Source organism: Pygocentrus nattereri, chromosome 2 (assembly GCF_015220715.1).
Source record: "Pygocentrus nattereri isolate fPygNat1 chromosome 2, fPygNat1.pri, whole genome shotgun sequence".
Lineage (NCBI taxonomy): Eukaryota > Metazoa > Chordata > Actinopteri > Characiformes > Serrasalmidae > Pygocentrus > Pygocentrus nattereri.
In genome coordinates, this window is record NC_051212.1 from 2,601,668 (window position 1) to 2,624,965 (window position 23,298).

A 23,298-nucleotide genomic window follows, 5' to 3' on the forward strand; every position below is an offset into this window, starting at 1 on the left:
TTGGTTGTTTCGAAGCTTTTGGTGGCATTTTAATTACGAAAAGTAAAAAAGTAAAGCAGCAGAGATTCACTTTCAACCTGAGCTTAACAAATACTGATAATTTATTGACAGATGGCGCAAAAAAAGAATTTTAAAGGTTTGGGGCAGAGGAGCTCCCTCAAACACGTCTACTCCATACGCTGCTCACTAGCGCCCCCCACATTCAGACATTTCTAACACTGATTAAATACAGAGTTACTATGGACCAAATACACCAATCAGGCATAACAATGACCACCTCCACGTTTCTACACTCACTGACCATTTTATCAGCTCCACTTACTATATAGGGTCACTTTGTAGTTCTACAGTTAAAGTGTTTTCACATGTAGTTTGGTTTAAAAGAACCGAACTGAGTTCTGTTAAAGTGAACCTGGAAGGGAACCGACTGTGAATGGCCTCAGTTCATTTTGTGTTCACACTGTAAGTGAACTATGAGGAGGATCTCAGGCCACTTCTTGTTCAGACCACAACTCCATTAGACCTCGGACCCCTTTCACAGCAGTCACGGTGCACAGCGCCCACCAAGTGGGCGGCGTTCTCTGATAAATCTGACCTTTCAGGTGATGAGAAGAACCACCAGACCCACCTGCTGCTCTCCTATTGGCCGCGCTGAAATGATTGTCTGAAGCGCATCATGTAAAATTGGAGAAATGGCCCTGCGGGGTCTGCAGTGGTGGGCTCTGTTTTCAGCAGTGCTCCTCACTGAGCTTCACTTGGAGAAACTGGTGAAGTTTCATTCATTCAGCGTTCAGAGTGAAAGCAGCTGAAAACTGCGTTGTGTACCAGTTTGAGCCTTTAACTCGGTAAAATCACGCCAGCTCTCGCATCTTATCACGTTAATTAGTCAGCACTGCTGTGGGTCTCAGATCACGGACAGACGTTATCCTCAGTAGAACCTTCTAAATGACCCTTGATGGTCTGTTTTACCTGCTGAAGTGCTGAAGACTGGCTCTGTGGACGGTGACCCTCGAGGTCTTCACCATAAAGCAAAGCTAAAGTGGACTGGGGCTGTTTTGTTTTCACAATACACAAATTAATCGAACCACAAAACGACTGTTTAGAGGGGTCAGAGTTCGTTTGGCGTGTTCACACATGCAAAAGAAACCATGACTCAGCGGTCTGAGTCCACTTCAGACTCTGAAACGGTGTGAAAAGCTCCCTTACAGACTGTAGTCCATCTGTTTCTCTGATACACTGTTAGCCCCCTTCAGACACATGCATCTGAGGCCACTGAGCGAGAAATGAAAGGTGTCCAGTGTGATGGGTCAGTCCTTAGTGATTTTCTTTTCCTTTTAGGCTTCATATATGGACAGCTGTGGTATTACTGGGATTCAAACTCTAAACCTCCTGATGTTGGGATGGATTACTAGAGTGTTGCTCCACACGAGCGCCTGCCATGTTTAAAGCCAGAACAGTCAATATTTTCTCCAGTGTATTAAACATTTGTAGACAATAAATCTAAGTTACTTCACATGTTCCTGAGTGGTGCAGTGGACTAAGCCGACACCCCAACAAGAGGTTGTGAGTTTGAGCCCCAGCAGTGCCACAGCCAACCATAAGTCAGTATGCCAGAGGTCACAGTGTTGATGTAGGTCTTGGATCTGGCAATAAGACGGAATGGAAAGGGCGACTTTACAAACTCAGGAACTGTTTGAACCGTATTTGTGCTCTACATTATTACAGAGATGTTAATAGAAACCCTGAGAAACATCTAATTTGATGCCCCAGTGCATCACTCGACCCCCGAGGGTTAAGCACCGTTATATAATGATATGTGCTGCTGGTGCATGTTCACAATCACGTGATTTAAAAGAAGTAAAAGATAAAGAAATGATGAGTTGATTCTGTGCTTTATTTTATCCTGGTACAGGTCATATTTTGGTGGGTTTGATGCTTTATTTTAAATTAGAGTAGCTTTACAGTTTTCAGGGTGATTTTAAAAATATCATCAAGACGTCATAAACCATGATGAATGTTAAATGAACATCATGATAAAATAATGAAACATGAATATAACATCAGTTATTGCTGATGTGAAAGCATGCGAGGAAGACTGGGCAGACATTGCCACAGACATGTTTTACAGTTCATCAACAAGCTTTTATTTAAGTTTGTTATTTTAACACAAAACTCAGAACAAATAACTCACTGCAGTTTGGCTCCTCCTGTTTTTAAAGTAATATTTTCTATGTTCTTTTACAGGCTTGCTGGCTGTAAACTCAGCAGGGACTCCTTTAAAACCATCTGTTCTGCTCTGCAATCAGCAAACTGCCCTCTCAAAGATCTGGACCTCAGTTTCAATGACCTGCAGGGTTCAGGAGTGGAGCTGCTCTCTGCTGGACTGAAGAGTTCACACTGCAAACTGGAGACACTCAGGTGAACTTTCTGTGAATTCATTCTTATTGTACCTGTATAACCACCAACACTGTGATGGACCTGCTCATTTAAAAACGGCATTTTACCTTTAAACATGCAGCTTTTTTATAAATATCAAAACATTATGAGCTGTGATGATGTTGGGTAATTACCATGATGTCATTCTTTCATATTTGAACATTCCTAGCTTTGCTACAAAGTCTTCTTTTTCTGGATCCTCACATCTTTCAGTATTTCAGGATTAAATATGTGATAATTACAGATATTTGTGAATAAATCAACAGCACAAACGTGACTCTTTACTCCTTAAATCCCCTCAGTTATTCAGATGCACTGTTCTTATATAATGTGATGGAGCTGGTACTGACCAGTACATGGAACTAGACTAACATACAAACTATGTTTCTATTCCTGAGTTCCTGGTTTATTTCCTGTGGTTTTGGGATTTCAGGGTCTGTCTCCCTCTAATCAGGCTGAAAGTATCTGAAATGGCCTAAAAGGACTGTTCACTAAGCTTGATTTTCATTTCATTAGAGCTGTTGTAGTTCCACTCTCTTAACATGCTAATCTAGTTACTATACAGGGTGAATCAAAAGTCCCAGGACAGGTTTTATCTTATTTTATTTTTAATTTTATTATTGACTTTTATCTCCGGGGTTCATCTCAAACAAATGCTGAGAAAATCCACAACAAACACCACCTTCAGCACCACATCGTGGAGGCTTGTGACAGCTTAAAACATAAAGTAAGATAAAACGGTGTCCTGGGACTTTTGACTCTCCCTGTATATCTGAAGGATCCAGTGTTAATATGTATCATACAAAGTCAATAATGGGCTGCATGAACGTCTCATAGAAACGTGTGTGAGTGTGTGTGTGTGTGTGTGTGTGTGTGTGTGTGTGTGTGTGTGTGTGTGTGTGTGTGTGTGAGTGTGTGAGTGTGTGTGTGTGTGTGTGTGTGTGTGTGTGTGTGTGTGTGTGTGTATGTGTGTGTTTGCGTGTGTGTGTGTGTGTGTGTGTGTGAGTGTGTGTGTCTGTGTGTGTGTGTGTGTGTGTGTGAGTGTGTGTGTGTGTCTGTGTGTCTGTGTGTGTGTGAGTGTGTGTGTGTGTGTGTGTGTATGTATGTGTTTGCGTGTGTGTGTGTGTGTGTCTGTGTGTGTGTGTGTAACTGTGTGTGTCTGTGTGTGTGTGCGTGTGTGTGTCTGTGTGTGTGTGTGTGTGTGTGTGTGTCTGTGTGTGTGTGTCTGTGTGTGTGTGTGTGTGTGTGTGTGTGTGTGTGTGTGTGTGTCTGTGTCTGCGTGTGTGTGTGTGTGTGTCTGTGTGTGCGTGTGTGTGTGTGTGTGTGAGTGTGTGTGTGTGTGTAGGATTAAAGTACCATTAACAAGATGCTAACAGAGCATTACAAACCCCTCAGAGGAGCTTTCAGAAGTCAGTATTATTGTAGTGGGAGGTGAGCAAATGCTACTTCTAAACTAAAGGTTTCCACAATAAGCCCTGTTCTGTATTGGGCTTGATTCTATAACAGTTCTGATTATTAAAGTTTCCACAATAAGCTCAGTTCTGTATTATGCATGTCTAGTGCTTGTTCATGATCATATCATTAAAAAATTAAACAGCCTTATTTTATGTTGGAGCACCTTCATAGCTCTCAGCTGCAGAGCTCTATGACAGGGTTTCAACTCCTGACACATCTGCACTGTGTGTTTATAATAATTACACACATAAGGAGCAAAATACGCTTCATGGACGTTTCACGTGTTTAATTTTTAATTATTTTATTTATGAAAATGTGTTTATTTAAATGGACAGTTTTAATGTGATGTGATGGAGCTTGTAGGAAAAAACCTCAAACCAACATGGATGTGGTCACTATAGTGAAGCGCTGCACCAGTGGAGACACTGAAAAGCTGCAGATTGGACTGTTTTAGTGGTGACAGGTGGCTTTGATGAATAACACAGACACCGTGACATCACATCAGCTGCAGTTCATCTACAGCCAGGATGAAATACAGCAATGATGAACCCTTGGATTCAGGTTCAGGTGGAAGTGGAGGCCGTGTTCAGGAGTGAGGACAGAGTTCTCTACAGAGAGGCCAAATCCAGAGACAGGAGTTAAAGCAGAGAAGAAAATGTAGAAATCAGTCGTCTTGAATGACTGCCAGCTCACCACTGACCTGAATGACCTCCACTGCAGGTTTCCTGCAGTCGGGGGAGCTCGGGCTCTGTGCTCTGCCCCCTCCACACTCGCGGCTCTCTTCCTGGCGTCCTCGCAGAGGTGCGTCGCGGCTGCGTGCTCGGGCCCCGCCTTTCTGCCGGCTCTCTCGGCGTCATCGTCGGGGCCAGGGGGGGGGGCGTCCCACACAGACTCTTTACTAACAGGCCTGTTGATGATGCTCAACCGGGCCCTGCATTTCATGCTGAAACAGGCTGACAGTCCTGGGACCTGGGCTAGAGCTCTGTTTGTGGTCTTCAGCTCAGCTTTTAATACCGTACTGTAGAATGACTTCTAGTGGTGATCATGGATTTCCTGAATAACAGGAGATGGCAGGTGCAGCTTGGAGAAACACATCGGACACGCAGACCTTCAGGACTGGAATATCACTGGAATAGAAGTTAGTGTGCTCTCCACCTTCTTCTCAGTCTCAGTCTTCTCTACAACAGCACGGTGCTGAAGCAAGCCAGCAGGACCTCCCTCACCCTGTACATCTCCTCTTCCAGCCACGTCCCTCTGGTAGAAGATTCAGGGCCATCAGAGCCTGTACAGCTAAACATGCTAACAGCTTTTTCCCCAGAGCCTTGAACTTTAGATTGAAACTGAACCTAAAAAGCCTCGTTACTGTATTACAGTAACTCCTCTGCACCACAATGTTTATTCCTACAACTGGACAAATGTTCATTTTTACAGATCTTTATATTTTATGTAAAACACTGCACATAATAGTTATTGTAGTTTTTCTCAGATTCTGAAAATTAATGTTCCCGTTTTATTCTCATTGGGCTCCTTTCACACGGCTCTTTTATATCTTCCTCATTTCACTTGTTCTGTTTTTATTATATTTGTTCCTTTGTTTAATGTCTGATTTTCTAGAGAATATTTATTAATAGTCTGTGCTTCTCTGGTCTGTTTAGGTGTTTATCTTCCTAACGTGTTCCTTCTATGTGGAACATACTTGTCAAAGCAAAGTGATTCTGGTTGTGATAAACAGGGAGATGATGAATGTGTTTCTGACAGAGACGTAATGATGATCCTGGTCTGTTTAGTCAGTTTTTACCTTCCCACTCTTAATGATGGACATCAGTGATGTTACGTGGTGAATCACACATACGTAGTGGAACTATATCTGGACCTCAGTGGGAGATCAATGATTGGCAGTGTGAAGGTGTGATAGGAAAACAGGGCACTTTGTCATAACCATGTTCAATAATCATACATTTTATTTAAGAAACTATTCATTTGGACAAAAAACTCAGTTGTAATTAATAAACTGTATTAATTGTACTGTCTTTATTATTCTTTGCAGATTAGCTTCCTGTAATGTTTTCGGTGAAGCTTGTGAAATTCTCACCTCTGTTCTGCAATCAAACTCCTCTCTGAAAGAGCTGGACCTCAGTAGCAATGACCTCCAGGACTCCGGAGTGAAGCTGCTCTCAGTGGGATTGAAGAGTTCACACTGTAAACTGGAAATACTGAGGTAACAAAATAATTAAACACATTAATTAATTACAGTTTATTACATTATTTTGTTTAGTTAATCACCATTTGCTGGTGCTTTTTGGTGCTTGTGTCTCTCTCTCTCTCACACACACACACACACACACACACACACACACACACACACACACACACACAGTAATATCATTCTTACTGGGGAAACATCTCTCCACATTTCCTCTCGCTCCACATCAACCATCTCTTCTCCACGTCTCCTTTCAAATATTAGAGGGTTGAATTTGAGGAAATCTGATGGACATTTGATGAAGAATTATGTGAACTTTAAAATCTGATCTTTTCAAATCAGGTTTGATCCACTTTCATATTCAGTTCCTGATGGTCACGTATCCAATACATGGCCTTTTGGAATCTGTGTGAATGCAGATCCTTTCAGGTCAGAGGAATTTCACACCAATGACAAGATATCAGTCACTTACAAACATGAGTGTAAACTTTCAGTGAAGAAATCCTGAGGAAACATCAGACCAGACCATTAAAGCTTGTGATGGGAACACAGCCTCGTCTGAATTTGGGGAGGCAGCACTGACTCGTTTGACTTTCACAGAAGACGTTTTTTACACTGGGACATTTGTGTTTACTTTGACTCTAATACTGCTAGAATAGTGGGAGCCCCCAGTATCAGCACCACCAGTCAAACTGGGTTTAACTCATCTTTCTGCTGTAGACAGTGTGATTTGTTTACAGTGAGATTAAGTCTGTCCTGTGGAGGCAGCCTTACTGTGTGTGTGTAACACTGGTTACCATGGCAGCTAAATTCACCTCAGCTCAAAGAAAACTACCCAGTAAGATTTTTACACTGAGACAAATATTCCCTGTGATATGGAAACAGCGCCGAGTGTTCCTGCAGTTTAGTACATGCAGAATCACAACATTGGGAGCGATAATTAAACATTGTTTTCAGACGTGACTTTTACAAGAATAAAGTTTAACTGCCCTTCTAAGGCAGGAGCTCACACTTTAGATCCTGACAGTCACTCAGTTCTTAATATTAAGTGGCTGAAATTAGAGGAAGGACAGATTTGGGGGAGTTACATTACGTCAACAACATGATCTAATACAGAGAACGACCCACAACCCAATAGTACCTGCTCTGTGAGGGTCCATGGGGGTCCTGACCACTGAAGAACAGGGTAACAGAGTATCAGAGAAACAGATGGACTACAGTCTGTAACTGTAGAACTACAGAGAGCAGCTATACGGTCAGTGGAGCTGATAAGATGGACAGTGAGAGTAGAAACAAGGAGGTGGTCAGGATGTTATGACTGGTGTATATTGTCTAACGTATATAGAACCATGTACAGCATGTTCTCCATCAATCTGAAGAACAGTTTCATCACACAAAACACTATTGAAGCATAAAATGGCTCTGCATAGAACCCATGGTTCTAAACAGAACCATTACCTTCAGTAAAGAACCCTTGAAGAACCGTCTTTTTAACTGTGCAGGTTTGCAGTGGCTACTAGTAGATCTGTAGTAACTCTGAAAGAAAAGTGTGATGTTTTTACAGCAGTCCTGTTGTTTTACTGGCAGAACCAGAGCGTTCTGTGGTGTCCAGTCATTTATGGTGTTCTTCCAGAACGTCCAGTGTCCTTGTTAGGGAAACAAGCTTTTTACGTTTACAGTCAGACCAGACCAAAATCAGAAGTGTCTCAATGTTTGTGTGGTGAGCTCAAAACAAGTAAAACAAGAACGACTTTGTTTCTATATTAATGTTTTTATTAAACAAAAGCAATTAAGAAGATTAAGACCATTTTAAGACCATTCAAACAACAGCAGGCCCATATGAATAGATACAGAACAGAGGCTCAGTTTTTCTCCTCATCTCCAGTTGATGAACCCATAGACTGTAACCCAGAAACACACTCATCACTTAAATGACCGTCTTCTCTCTGCACTGATGTCCGTCTCCTATAATCTAATGTCTCTTTACACTCCTCAAGCTGCCTTTTACTGTTATAAACACACGTCTGTAATAATCTACAACAGAAAATCAGGAAAGTAATGTCCTGTTTACAGACGGTACTGAGTGACCATACAGTCAGGAGGCAAAACCCCTTTAACTGATCCGGTCACAAGGTTTTAATGTTGGTCAGCTGCTGTAATTAATGGAGATTTTGCATTGTTTGTTGTTCCGTTCCTGCCTCAGGCTATAAGGCCTGAAAACGGTAGTACAGTGGGGTGTATGAGAAACCACACAAGGTGGCGCTCAGTTCAATGTGTATTTACAATTATTTACAACTATTTACAAACAAACAAAGCATCTCTCCAGGGGTCAGCCAGGCCAAACTAACAAACCCCACCCACTCTAACTCCACCCACAGCTCTAACTAACCCAAGCAAACCAAAATCAAAGAGACAGGCAACTAACCGGACTCCCTAACTTAAACGATAAACAGGAGGAAAAGAGATACACAAGGAAAACGGCGCTTACCTCCTTCTGTCACGGTCACAATGAACAGAGACACTATTTACACACCCAGTCTATCACACGCTAAACACGCAGCGCACAGCCAACACAACAGCCGCGCAGCACACAGCCAACACAACAGCCACGCAGCTCACAGCCAACACAACAGCCACACAGTACACAGCCAACACAACAGCCATGCAGCACACAGCCAACACAACAGCCACGCAGCACACAGCCAACACAATAGCCACACAGTACACAGCCAACACAACAGCCATGCAGCACATAGCCACACAACAGCCACGCAGCGCACAGCCCACACAGCAGCCACACAGCCAACACAGCAGCCATGCAGCACACAGCCAACACAGCAGCCACACAGCCAACACAGCAGCCACGCAGCACACAGCCAACACAACAGCCACGCAGCACACATCTAACACAACAGCCACGCAGCACACAGCCAACACAACAGCCACGCAGCGCACAGCCAACACAACAGCCGCGTAGCACACAGCCAACACAACAGCCACGCAGCACACAGCCAACAGAACAGCTTGAAACAAAGTGTCTGTCTGTCTGTCTGTGTGTCTGTCTGCCTGTGTCTCTCTCTCTCTTTCTGTCGTATCTGGATTTTTGGTTTGCCTTTCTATTAACTTCATGGAGGGGCTTCTCTGGCAACCTTCAGGATCAGGGACAGCTCCACAACTACACACAGAACAAGACACATTTTGAGGGAAGCAGACATTAACAGCACACAGCCAACACGACAGCCGCGCAGCGCACAGGCAACACAACAGCCACGCAGCGCACAGCCAACACAACAGCCACGCAGCACACAGCCAACACAACAGCCACGCAGCACACAGCCAACACAACAGCCACACAGCGCACAGCCAACACAACAGCCACACAGCGCACAGCCAACACAACAGCCGCGCAGCACACAGCCAACACAACAGCCACGCAGCGCACAGCCAACACAACAGCCGCGCAGCGCACAGCCAACACAACAGCCACGCAGCACACAGCCAACACAGCAGCCACACAGCGCACAGCCAACACAACAGCCGCGCAGCACACAGCCAACACAACAGCCACACAGCGCACAGCCAACACAACAGCCACGCAGCGCACAGCCAACACAACAGCCGCGCAGCACACAGCCAACACAACAGCCACACAGCGCACAGCCAACACAACAGCCACACAGCGCACAGCCAACACAACAGCCGCGCAGCACACAGCCAACACAACAGCCACGCAGCGCACAGCCAACACAACAGCCTCGCAGCGCACAGCCAACACAACAGCCACGCAGCTCACAGCCAACACAACAGCCGCGCAGTGCACAGCCAACACGACAGCCTCGCAGCACACAGCCAACACAACAGCCACACAGCACACAGAAACAAAGTGTCTCTCTCTCTCTCTCTCTCTGTCTCTCTCTCTCTCTCTCTCTCTCTCTGTCGTATCTGGATTTTTGGTTTGCCTTTCTATTAGCTTCCTGGAGGGGCTTCTCTGGCAACCTTCAGGATCAGGGACAGCTCCACAACTACACACAGAACAAGACACATTTTGAGGGAAGCAGACATGAACAGATTTAGCTCTTTTTAAGTGGGAGATTACTGAGGTACAGAAACTGGTTTAATGGTGTTTTAGACCCCCATGGAGCCCACTGTAATTTTGTATTCCATGTTTGATATCTGATTATATATTTCACAGAATGATCTGCTTGCTGTGTTTGTACTGCAGCTGATTTCTGCTGTATGTAAATTGTTCCTCTCTTTCCCTTCATTTCTGCAGATTGTCTGGTTGTATGGTGACAGATGACGCTTGTTCTTCTCTGGCTTCAGCTCTGATATCAAACCCCTCCCACCTGAGAGAACTGGATCTGAGCTATAATCACCCAGGAGAGTCTGGAGTGAAGCTGCTCTCTGATCTACTGGAGGATCCACACTGCGCACTGGAGAAACTACAGTGAGTTCCTGACTTACTGCCTCTGTTCACAGACTGACTGTTATTATACACAATATATATTTTACTGACTCTAAATATACATATTGAACACATTACTGAATGTATTTATACATATTATACACATAATCCACTGTGATGTTTTACTGTAAATCTGTTTGTCTATGGTGAGGTGGTGAATTACTGTCATTCTGAAATGAAGAAAACAATATGATTATTATTATTAGTACTAGTAGTCATAATATTGTTGTTTTGTTGTTAACAGATCATTTTATTGCCTAATAATAATAATAATGACTGTTTAATTGACAGTAGGAACAAACACAGTACTGACATTATTAATAATAATTGATTAAACTAATATTCTCTAAAGAAATGTTCCTTTAGATTATGGTATTGTTGCCAAGCAACCGTGGACCACTGAATGAGGAGAACGTCCAGTCGCCCATGGCTGTTTATTGCGGTCACTCCATGAACTTTCTAACCTTTTAGTTGAATATTAATGAACATATGATAATTCTGCAGTGTTTATGCAGAAACTAACTTTATAAGTACTTTTTATTCCCCAAATTACCAGTTAGTGAGTCTTATTTAGCACCAATCCAGCGGGGCCTCTTCTCACACTGGGGCTGAATCTCAAATGGCTGCCTGCTCCCTACGTAGTGCACTACACAGGAGTTTAAACACTGGATCCTGAACTCCAGCAGTGCGTAATATAGCTAAGAAACAGTCATTCAGGATTCAGTCACATCTACACTCGACACACAGTCACTGTTTGGCTGCAGAAGCTAGAATTTCAAAACCTCCCTAGAACACTATTTAGGGAGTACGGAGCCGTTTGGGATTCAGCCTCAGTTTAACAGGACTTCTGACTGAAACACGGACATTTGAAGAGTGTAAGTCATTCTTTAGTCTTTTATACTGCAGTTTTACAGTAAATCACACTGGAAGGGCTTTAATTCAAGCCTGTGATGTTAATGATGGAGCTGTTTAGCAGGCTTGCTATCTTTTAGTCCGTTAGTTCTAGATAAGAAAATAAGCCGTCAGCCCTTCAGTTTAAACAGAACCGGGTTCTTACTTCGTCAGAGCACTCGGTGCTCCATGCGAGCAGCATTACAGTCAGAGATGAATCCATTAGGAGCACAAGAATCGTTGGTGCCGTGGTGCAGTGATACAGAGCTCAGCTGCTGTGAGGGGCTTATCGGTGGGAGTATATCGAGTGTTTTACAGCGGCGTCGAACACGGCTCGGCCAATCAGAGTCTAGGACCGGAACTGTCCGTTTACTTTGTGTTTATTATTTTATTTTTTATTTGTTGTGTAATAAAAATGTGCTGAGGTGAAATAATGTTCTTCTTTATTGGACACAGAGTTTATTAACACTGTAACCATGAACACATTCTTATACAGTAAAGACTCATTTAGGCTGTTTACTGGAGTTCAGGGTTTCTGACCTGGTTATATTTACACACACAGCTGGAAGATTTGGTAAAACTATAATATCATCAGACTTCAAGAAGTGTTGATGATAAATGATCCACCACAATCTTTATTTTTCATGACATCTGATCAGCTGGAAAAGACAAAATAGAGCCACATTTAATAAACAATGATTTGAATTCAGTGTTTCACTCACTGAGCTGCACTTAATGTTCTTCAGGGTGGATCATGGAGGGAAGATCAGGATGAAACCAGGACTGAAGAAATGTAAGATACACACACACACACACACACACACACAGAAACACACACACACACACACACACACACACACACACACACACACACACACACACACAGACACACACACACAGATACACACACACACAGACACACACACAGACACACACACACAGTTACACACACACACACAGTTACACACACACACACACACACACACACACACACACACACACACACAGATACACAGACACACACACACAGTTACACACACACACAGTTACACACACACACACACACACACACACACACAGAAACACTCACACACACAGATACACAGACACACACACACACAGTTACACACACACACAGTTACACACACACACACACACACAGACACCTATACGTGTTTTTGTGAAATGTCAGTACACCAGAAAAAACACCTACAGATCAGGACGCCCCTTTCTGAGGGGCTAGAAACAAAATAAGCCTATTTTAAGTGTCATAAAGCTCCCAGATCACATGCACCTGGTGATATTTTCTCTACCTGCTTATTTTTTTAAATTCTGCTTTGTGTGAGTTTTTAGGACATAAGACACTCATTTAAGTCTGATTCTACCAACATAGTAAGGACTTGGTAAAAGTGGGGACTTTGTTACACACCTGGTCCACTGCAGACCAAGGACACGACAATGATCCACCCCATCATTCACAGTTTAAATCAAAACTAAAGGAGTTTCTTAAAATAAAACTGATCTCTTTTGTTTCTTCACCCCAATAGTTTAATCATCTAAATAACAATGTGGTTTGTTCCAAATGTTCCTGCAGTGTTTACTAAAGTAACCAGTCACATGAGCTCAAAACAAGACGTTTGCTTTAATGTCCTCTTTTCAAACAAGCTGTAAACCGGACCAACGTAACACAGCCCTTACGTACATTTACTTATCTTGAGATCTTATACAACTTTGGCAGCAATTTTAAAAATCTTTATATTAATCTCAGTGTTTTGTTTTAAAAGCAAAGCTGTAACAATAATTCAGTCTTTTTCTATAATTAGATCATTTGCATATAATAAAACATTTTAGCTGCATGAATTTCTACTTTTACTGTCTTGTGCAAACAGATGTGTAAATGTTGTGTGAAGCCTTTACTCTGATAGATCCTGCGTCTCCAGCAGTTTTACTGTCTAATGTCTCATTTCTGCTCAACAAAAAAGGAAAATGTGAACAAGCCGGTGGAATAAAACACTATTTAGGAAACATTTCTTTAAATGTGCTGAATCATGATGGGAGAAGAATATTAATGCCTGAACTTTACCTGAACTTTAAGGAGCTGCAACATCTGAACACCTTCCAATGAAAAAAGCTGCCCTGCAGATCAACTGCATATAAAACAGCTCTTAATGAGCGACTAAGATAAACAACGTTCAACCAAATGTCTTACAAACAGAAAGAACAACAGACTGTGAAAGCTGTGAGGGGTCTCGCCATCGGTTCAGTGGGCTGTGCACAACACTGACTGACACGCACGCACACACACACACTAACACACACTCTCACACACACAGACACAGACACACTCACACCTCACACACACACACAGAAACACACACACTCACACTCACACCTCACACACACACACACACACACACACACACACACACTAACACACACACACACACACTCACACCTCACACACAGACACACACACACAGACACACACACACTCACACACACACACACACAGAAACACAGACACACACACACACACTCACACACACACACACACACACACACACACACACACACACACACACACACACACACACACAGATCAGACGAAACATCCTGACCACCTCCTCGTTTCTACGCTCACTGTCCACTTTATCAGCTCCACTGACCGTATAGCTGCACTCTGTAGTTCTACAGTTACAGACTGTAGTCCATCTGTTTCTCTGATACTCTGTTACCCTGTTCTTCAGTGGTCAGGACCCCCATGGACCCTCACAGAGCAGGTACTATTTGGGTGGTGGATCATTCTCTGCACTGCAGTAACAGGAGCCACGTTAACCTGCAGCCTAATAATCCCTTAATAATCCCACTAACAGCTCAATCGGAATAGAAGACGTCCATGTAAACACCTCAGTCGGAATAGACTAATCCGATTGAGGCCGTTCGGAATACAGTTTCTATCCGATTGACCGAGGTGGGTAATCCCCTAAATAATCCGTTAAATATTAGAATAATATCCGCGTAAACGCCTGAATCCGATTACATTCCCTATCGGAAGGTGGAGGAGCGTTCTGCGCATGCGCGGCGCGTCACGGCGAAAGGTTTATCCCGGTCAACACGGCGGAGCAGAGACTGGTCAGCAGAGGAGACGAGGTTCATACTCCGAGCTTTAAAAGACGGCGGCGGGGCGGACGGCCAGCTTCTGTGTCTCAGAGCACGACGTCTTCCTTCATGAGTGCGTGTGAAGGACGTTTCTCGGAGCCGGACATCAGTTTAAAGCCGTTAAAACACGAGCGCGCCGACTGGACACTCGTCTCGCGCCGACTGGACCTCACGTGATGCTCGCTGTCATGGTAACGGTCACTCTCAGCGCTGCTCCACGCACGCGCGTCATTCTGCATGGGATCACTTGTAGTGGGCACGTAATGAAGATTTCCGTCAGACTGCTGAGCGGAGCGAGATAAACACCTCAGTCTGAATCTGGAATCCGACTGTTTTCAGTCGGACGGGGAAAAATCTCTGCATGTAAACGGCCACTGACGTGGTGGTCAAGTGAGTCAAGTCAAGTCAAGAGGCTTCATGTGCAAACAAGAAGGCGTCCTGTGGGCGGCATCCTGTGACCACTGATGAAGGACGAGAGAACGACCAACACAATCCGTACAGCAGCAGATGAGCTGTCGTCTCTGACTTTACAGAGACACAGTGTTTAAAAACTCCAGCAGCACTGCTGTGTCTGATCCACTCGCACCAGCACAACACACACTAACACACCACCACCAGGTCAGTGTTACTGCAGTGCTGAGAATGACCCACCACCCAAACAGTACCTGCTCTGTGAGGGTCCATGGGGGTCCTGACCACTGAAGAACAGGGTAACAGAGTATCAGAGAAACAGATGGACTCCAGTCTGTAACTGTAGAACTACAGAGTGCAGCTATACAGTCAGTGGAGCTGATAAAGTGGACAGAGAACGTAGAAACGAGGAGGTGGTCAGAATGTTTCGTGTGATCTGTGTGTGTGTGTGTGTGTGTGTGTGTGTGTGTGTGTGTGTGTGTGTGGTGGGAATGGATGGCCTCGGGTGGGACAGCACTCTGAGGAATGTGAGACCTCAGTACTGTTATACAAACAGTTGGGTTGAAGGAGAAAAATAAGAAATAAACTTCAGTCCTGTGGATTTTGCATTTCGCCTCGTTAGTGTCCGTTTCCTGCCGCACCTCCCCTTCCTTACACACGCAGAAGTGTGAGGTCAGTGAGCCCATCCCCCCGCTCGGCCTCCCCCCGGCGGGCGCGAGCCCATCCCCCCGCTCGGCCTCCCCCTGGCGGGCGCGTGCCCATCCCCCCACTCGGCCTCCCCCCGGCGGGCGCGAGCCCATCCCCCCACTCGGCCTCCCCCACTCGTGCGCGAGCTCATGCCCCACAGCGTTTCCCTCACGCGCAGCTCTCCAACTTTCCCCACCCTGATGACCACAGTAACTTATGTAACCCTTTCTACATCCTGTACCAAAAGGACAGGGCCCCAAACTCGTCCTGTAGTCAGGGAACCCAGCATTAGCAGACTAGTAGATAGGAGCCGGTCTGTGCTGCTACCATGTGGCTGCAGTTGAATTATCCCACGTCTGGAGACCTGAGATGCTAACCGGGGTAGCAGTGCTCCAACGTGGGGCTCAGAGGACCACGAACGTAGCAGCGGCTTCTCAGCGTCTCCCGGGAAAAACAGTGTGACGTCATTTTCCCGCCATTCCATCAAAATGCTTTTCCCTTTCGCAGCTGGCGGTTTAGACGACTCGGCCAATAAAAAGCATCCATTACACTCGTGACTTCTAAAGAGCCTCCGATTCACAAACCAAACACCCACAGAAACCTGGTGCGATGATGAAGATCGCTGGAGGCTGCCTGCAGCTGACGTCACTTCCAAAGCTTTTTCTGCTGTTCCACAAGTGGCCGCTGGGGGCGTTCACCCTTTCTGCAGTTCCACAAGTGACCGCTGGGGGCGTTCAACCTTTCTGCAGTTCCTAGAGTGGCCGCTGGGGGCGTTCAACCTTTCTGCAGTTCCTAGAGTGGCCGCTGGGGGCGTTCACCCTTTCTGCAGTTCCTAGAGTGGCCGCTGGGGGCGTTCACCCTTTCTGCAGTTCCACAAGTGACCGCTGGGGGCGTTCAACCTTTCTGCAGTTCCTCAAGTGGCCGCTGGGGGCGTTCACCCTTTCTGCAGTTCCTAGAGTGGCCGCTGGGGGCGTTCACCCTTTCTGCAGTTCCTCAAGTGGCCGATGGGGGCGTTCAACCTTTCTGCAGTTCCTAGAGTGGCCGCTGGGGGCGTTCACCCTTTCTGCAGTTCCTAGAGTGGCCGCTGGGGGCGTTCACCCTTTCTGCAGTTCCACAAGTGACCGCTGGGGGCGTTCAACCTTTCTGCAGTTCCTCAAGTGGCCGCTGGGGGCGTTCACCCTTTCTGCAGTTCCTAGAGTGGCCGCTGGGGGCGTTCACCCTTTCTGCAGTTCCTCAAGTGGCCGCTGGGGGCGTTCACCCTTTCTGCAGTTCCTAGAGTGGCCGCTGGGGGCGTTCACCCTTTCTGCAGTTCCTAGAGTGGCCGCTGGGGGCGTTCACCCTTTCTGCAGTTCCTAGAGTGGCCGCTGGGGGCGTTCACCCTTTCTGCAGTTCCACGAGTGGCCGCTGGGGGCGTTCACCCTTTCTGCAGTTCCTCAAGTGGCCACTGGGGGCGTTCACCCTTTCTACAGTTCCTCAAGTGGCCGCTGGGGGCGTTCAGCCTTTCTGCAGTTCCACGAGTGGCCGCTGGCGGCGTTCACCCTTTCTGCAGTTCCTAGAGTGGCCGCTGGGGGCGTTCACCCTTTCTGCAGTTCCTAGAGTGGCCGCTGGGGGCGTTCAGCCTTTCTGCAGTTCCACGAGTGGCCGCTGGGGGCGTTCACCCTTTCTGCAGTTCCTAGAGTGGCCGCTGGGGGCGTTCACCCTTTCTGCAGTTCCTAGAGTGGCCGCTGGGGGCGTTCACCCTTTCTGCAGTTCCTAGAGTGGCCGCTGGGGGCGTTCACCCTTTCTGCAGTTCCTAGAGTGGCCGCTGGGGGCGTTCAGCCTTTCTGCAGTTCCACGAGTGGCCGCTGGGGGCGTTCACCCTTTCTGCAGTTCCTAGAGTGGCCGCTGGCGGCGTTCACCCTTTCTGCAGTTCCTCTAGTGGCCGCTGGGGGCGTTAACCCTTTCTGCAGTTCCTAGAGTGGCCGCTGGGGGCGTTCACCCTTTCTGCAGTTCCTAGAGTGGCCGCTGGGGGCGTTCACCCTTTCTGCAGTTCCTAGAGTGGCCGCTGGGGGCGTTAACCCTTTCTGCAGTTCCTAGAGTGGCCGCTGGGGGCGTTCACCCTTTCTGCAGTTCCTAGAGTGGCCGCTGGGGGCGTTCACCCTTTCTGCAGTTCCTAGAGTGGCCGCTGGGGGCGTTCACCCTTTCTGCAGTTCCTAGAGTGGCCGCTGGGGGCGTTCACCCTTTCTGCAGTTCCTCAAGTGGCCGCTGGGGGCGTTCACCCTTTCTGCAGTTCCTAGAGTGGCCGCTGGGGGCGTTCACCCTTTCTGCAGTTCCTAGAGTGGCCGCTGGGGGTGTTCACCCTTTCTGCAGTTCCTAGAGTGGCCGCTGGGGGCGTTCACCCTTTCTGCAGTTCCACGAGTGGCCGCTGGGGGTGTTCACCCTTTCTGCAGTTCCTAGAGTGGCCGCTGGGGGCGTTCACCCTTTCTGCAGTTCCTAGAGTGGCCGCTGGGGGCGTTCACCCTTTCTGCAGTTCCTAGAGTGGCCGCTGGGGGCGTTCACCCTTTCTGCAGTTCCTAGAGTGGCCGCTGGGGGCGTTCAGCCTTTCTGCAGTTCCACGAGTGGCCGCTGGGGGCGTTCACCCTTTCTGCAGTTCCTAGAGTGGCCGCTGGGGGCGTTCACCCTTTCTGCAGTTCCTAGAGTGGCCGCTGGGGGCGTTCACCCTTTCTGCAGTTCCTAGAGTGGCCGCTGGGGGCGTTCACCCTTTCTGCAGTTCCTAGAGTGGCCGCTGGGGGCGTTCACCCTTTCTGCAGTTCCTAGAGTGGCCGCTGGGGGCGTTGATCCTTTCTGCAGTTCCTAGAGTGGCCGCTGGGGGCGTTCACCCTTTCTGCAGTTCCTAGAGTGGCCGCTGGGGGCGTTCACCCTTTCTGCAGTTCCTAGAGTGGCCGCTGGCGGCGTTCACCCTTTCTGCAGTTCCTAGAGTGGCCGCTGGGGGCGTTCACCCTTTCTGCAGTTCCTAGAGTGGCCGCTGGCGGCGTTCAGCCTTTCTGCAGTTCCTAGAGTGGCCGCTGGGGGCGTTCACCCTTTCTGCAGTTCCTCTAGTGGCCGCTGGGGGCGTTAACCCTTTCTGCAGTTCCTAGAGTGGCCGCTGGGGGCGTTCACCCTTTCTGCAGTTCCTAGAGTGGCCGCTGGGGGCGTTCACCCTTTCTGCAGTTCCTCAAGTGGCCGCTGGGGGCGTTCACCCTTTCTGCAGTTCCTAGAGTGGCCGCTGGGGGCGTTCACCCTTTCTGCAGTTCCTAGAGTGGCCGCTGGGGGCGTTAACCCTTTCTGCAGTTCCTAGAGTGGCCGCTGGGGGCGTTCACCCTTTCTGCGGTTCCTAGAGTGGCCGCTGGGGGCGTTCACCCTTTCTGCAGTTCCTAGAGTGGCCGCTGGGGGCGTTAACCCTTTCTGCAGTTCCTAGAGTGGCCGCTGGGGGTGTTCACCCTTTCTGCAGTTCCTAGAGTGGCCGCTGGGGGCGTTCACCCTTTCTGCAGTTCCTAGAGTGGCCGCTGGGGGCGTTCACCCTTTCTGCAGTTCCTAGAGTGGCCGCTGGGGGCGTTCACCCTTTCTGCAGTTCTTAGAGTGGCCGCTGGGGACGTTCACCCTTTCTGCAGTTCCTAGAGTGGCCGCTGGGGGCGTTCACCCTTTCTGCAGTTCCTCAAGTGGCCGCTGGGGGCGTTCACCCTTTCTGCAGTTCCTAGAGTGGCCGCTGGGGGCGTTCACCCTTTCTGCAGTTCCACAAGTGGCCGCTGGGGGCGTTCACCCTTTCTGCAGTTCCTAGAGTGGCCGCTGGGGGCGTTCACCCTTTCTGCAGTTCCTAGAGTGGCCGCTGGGGGCGTTCACCCTTTCTGCAGTTCCTAGAGTGGCCGCTGGGGGCGTTCACCCTTTCTGCAGTTCCTCAAGTGGCCGCTGGGGGCGTTCACCCTTTCTGCAGTTCCACGAGTGGCCGCTGGGGGCGTTCACCCTTTCTGCAGTTCCTCAAGTGGCCGCTGGGGGCGTTCACCCTTTCTGCAGTTCCTAGAGTGGCCGCTGGGGGCGTTCACCCGCACAGGCAGAAAAGACAGGACACGGTTTTACATTTCACTAAAACCAACACACACACACACTTACACACACTCACTGAAACACACATCTCTGTGATAAATATCTGTGTGTTTTTCTGTAATAATACACAAATAAATGTTGTGTGTAAATGTGTAATTGTGTGTGTATTTGTGTGTAACTGTGTGTGTGTCTGTGTAACTGTGTGTGTATAACTGTGTGTATGTGTGTAACTGTGTGTAACTGTGTGTGTGTGTGTGTAACTGTGTGTAACTGTGTGTGTGTGTAACTGTGTGTGTAACTGTGTGTGTGTGTGTGTGTTTGTGTAACTGTGTGTGTGTGTGTGTATGTGTGTAACTGTGTGTGTGTGTGTGTGTGTGTGTGTGTGTAACTGTCTGTGTGTGTAACTGTGTGTGTGTGTGTGTGTGTGTGTAACTGTCTGTGTGTGTAACTGTGTGTGTGTGTGTGTAACTGTCTGTGTGTGTAACTGTGTGTAACTGTGTGTGTGTGTGTGTGTGTAACTGTGTGTGTAACTGTGTGTGTGTGTGTCTGTGTGTGTGTGTAACTGTGTGTGTGTGTGTGTGTGTGTGTGTGTGTGTGTGTGTGTGTGTGTGTGTGTAACTCTGTGTGTGTGTGTGTGTGTGTGTGTGTGTGTGTGTGTGTGTGTACAGATGCTGTTGGTCTCACTCTGGATCCAAACACAGTGAACAGGAGTCTCTCTCTGTCTGAGGGGAACAGAAAGGTGGAGTGGGTGGATGAAGATCAGCCGTATCCAGATCATCCAGACAGATTTGATCGCTGGCCGCAGGTTCTGAGTGTGGAGAGTCTGACTGGACGCTGTTACTGGGAGGTTCAGTGGAGCGGGATGAGAGCTGATATATCAGTGTCATACAGAGGAATCAGGAGGAAAGAAGACGATGACTGTGTGTTTGGAGAGAATAATCAGTCCTGGAGTCTGAACTGCTCTGAGAACAGTTACACTGTCTGGCACAATGAACAGGAAACTGAACTACCTGCCCCCCCCTCCCCCTCCAACAGAGTGGGAGTGTATCTGGACTGGGGGTCCGGCACTCTGTCCTTCTACACCATCTCACCCAACACACACACACTGACCCACCTACACACACTAACCACCACATTCACTGAGCCGCTCTACACTGGATTCAGTATTTATCCTGATTCCTCAGTGAGTCTGTGTGAGACAGAATAACCTCCACAGAGAGAGAGAGAGAGAGACAGAGAGAGAGAGAGAGAGAGACAGAGAGAGAGAGAGACAGAGAGAGAGAGAGACAGAGAGAGAGAGAGAGACAGAGAGAGAGAGAGAGAGAGAGACACAGAGAGAGAGAGACAGTGGTCAGCATGCGGTCAGACGGCTTGTTTAGAGCTGTTTAAAACCTGCTTCATCTGCGTCTTTATTAAAGTCTGAATAAATGTGGATCAGAGCGGTGAACAGCAGGAATGGGTGGAAACGGCTGTTTCACAACACTTTATACAGAACTTTGATCAACAGGCTTCAAATGTCTTTAACAGATAAAATGGACTTAAACCCAGTTTCTGAGTCCTGTGTGTCTTTTTTACTGCTGACGCTAATAATCTCTCTCTGGAGTTTGACGTCGTCCGTGACCCATTAGAGGAACATAACCGCAGTGCTGGAGAACTGGAGGCCACAGGTTTGGTAGAGAACATTGGCCAGTTAAATCCTCCAAGTGCAGCCTTAAGTGAAGAAGCTCCTCTTGGCTCAGCGAACCAGAGAAACAGGAATGTAAAGCAGCTTTTCTCCGTTGTTGATCCAGTAGAGTTTATACTGGATGCAAAAGACAGGAAGACGTATTACTGCTCTGCAGTCCGCTCGCTCCCTCTGCTGGACACACAGCGCTACTGCACAGAGCCGGTCTTTCCAGGTTTGTTTACAGTCTCTTTATCGACGCTCTGATGTGTCTGTAAGTAAATAAAACGTCTAGTTCTGTGTTGTCATGGCGACCGCTGGTTCCTTTTCCACTCGACTGTCTTCATACAGAATCCAGGTCCGCCGGTCCAGCTCCGCATTTTATACCGACCACAGACCCTGGAAGGATGTTAATAGCTCAACTGTTCCAGCTCCATTAAAGACTCCAGAGAAGACGCGGCTCGGCTCGGCTCGGCTCGGCTCGGCTCGGCTCGGCTCGGCTCGGCTCGGCTCCGCTCGGCTCCGCTCGGCTCCGCTCGGCTCCGCTCGGCTCCGCTCGGCTCCGCTCGGCTCCGCTCGGCTCCGCTCGGCTCCGCTCGGCTCCGCTCGGCTCCGCTCGGCTCCGCTCGGCTCCGCTCGGCTCCGCTCGGCTCCGCTCGGCGGCTTTTAGCGTTAACATTAACCAACTAGCTCGCGAGCGGAACTAGGGCCGCGTCCCAAACCACACACTTCTGCACTTCACACACTGCACTAATGAGTGCACTTCTAATGGTCGCGCGCTGTTTCTACACTATGTAGTAAGCTAGTGTTGCGGTTTGGGACGGAGCGGATCTTTAGCGCCATAAGCGGAGGATTGCTGACCCTCCAAATGGGACATAGATGGGTGGGATACTACACGGCCAGCAGCCCCTCTGACCGTCATATGAACATCTGTAATTAACGGCTCCTGTTACATCACTAAAGCAGCGCGCGCAGCTTCCTCTACATTGGTTGCTCACATGTTGTTTGGTTTGGCAGCAACTTCCACAATTGTGTTAAATCAAAATAAACTATTTATGTTCATTCAACTCTTGTTCTTTGTGTTGATTTAACATCTCAGTTCAAATCAAGACAAGCTGTTTGTGTTTAATCAGCACAAGTCCTGTGTTGATACAAAGCTCCTGAAATTTGATTTAATAAATTAGATTAGATGATTTTATTCCGAGACAATGTAGTCCACCCCCACATTATTTAATCACAACTAGATCAATATTACAATATTAGCTATTTTAATATTTCCTTATAAATGATTCAAAATGGGAACATTTAAATTCCATCAGTTTAAAAACGGTTAATCTATAAATGAAATATAAAGACGATTAAAAACCCAAATTTCAGTATCGACTCGTTTAATACCTTCATTTTTTTGATGATTCCTAATATCGACGTCTTTCACTGAAAACAAGAAGCAGTTTTGTTCTAAAACTTTTATTCCAGAACCAGAACAGCAGGTGTCCCCAGTCTAAATGTACCAACTTAAAACGTCAGTCAAATGTTTTCAACTAGAAAAAATAAAAGGCAAATCTCTGCAGACGCAACAGTCATTATTATTCACACATCACACACAATCACCAGAGCAGTGATATCAAACATGTAGAGATACCTGCTGTAAGTGGCTCTTCTTTTGGAGGTTGAACCGTTACTAACCCAACCCTAACCCAACCCTAACCTATGGAAAATGATCATTCCCAGCATTTAGTATGTAAACAAAGCAAGGGGAACGTTACTTAGTGCTGCTTAATGTGGACTGTGGCTTAATTAGCTTTAAGCCCATTGGCCCTCTGAGTACTGATGATGTCTTACTTGGTGTGATGGCCGTTGCTTAATGGC

The 23,298-nt window shown here is 47.3% G+C and overlaps 1 protein-coding gene across 1 annotated transcript in view; it reads left to right on the forward strand.

The window, feature by feature from the left end:
• The window catches only part of LOC108416826 (NACHT, LRR and PYD domains-containing protein 12-like), a 578,836-nt gene that overhangs the window by 25,571 nt on the left and 529,967 nt on the right, over positions 1–23,298 (forward strand). Inside the window, 1 exon segment of the mRNA XM_037532078.1 lies at positions 2,245–2,418. Coding sequence (XP_037387975.1) covers positions 2,245–2,418 — 174 coding nt within the window.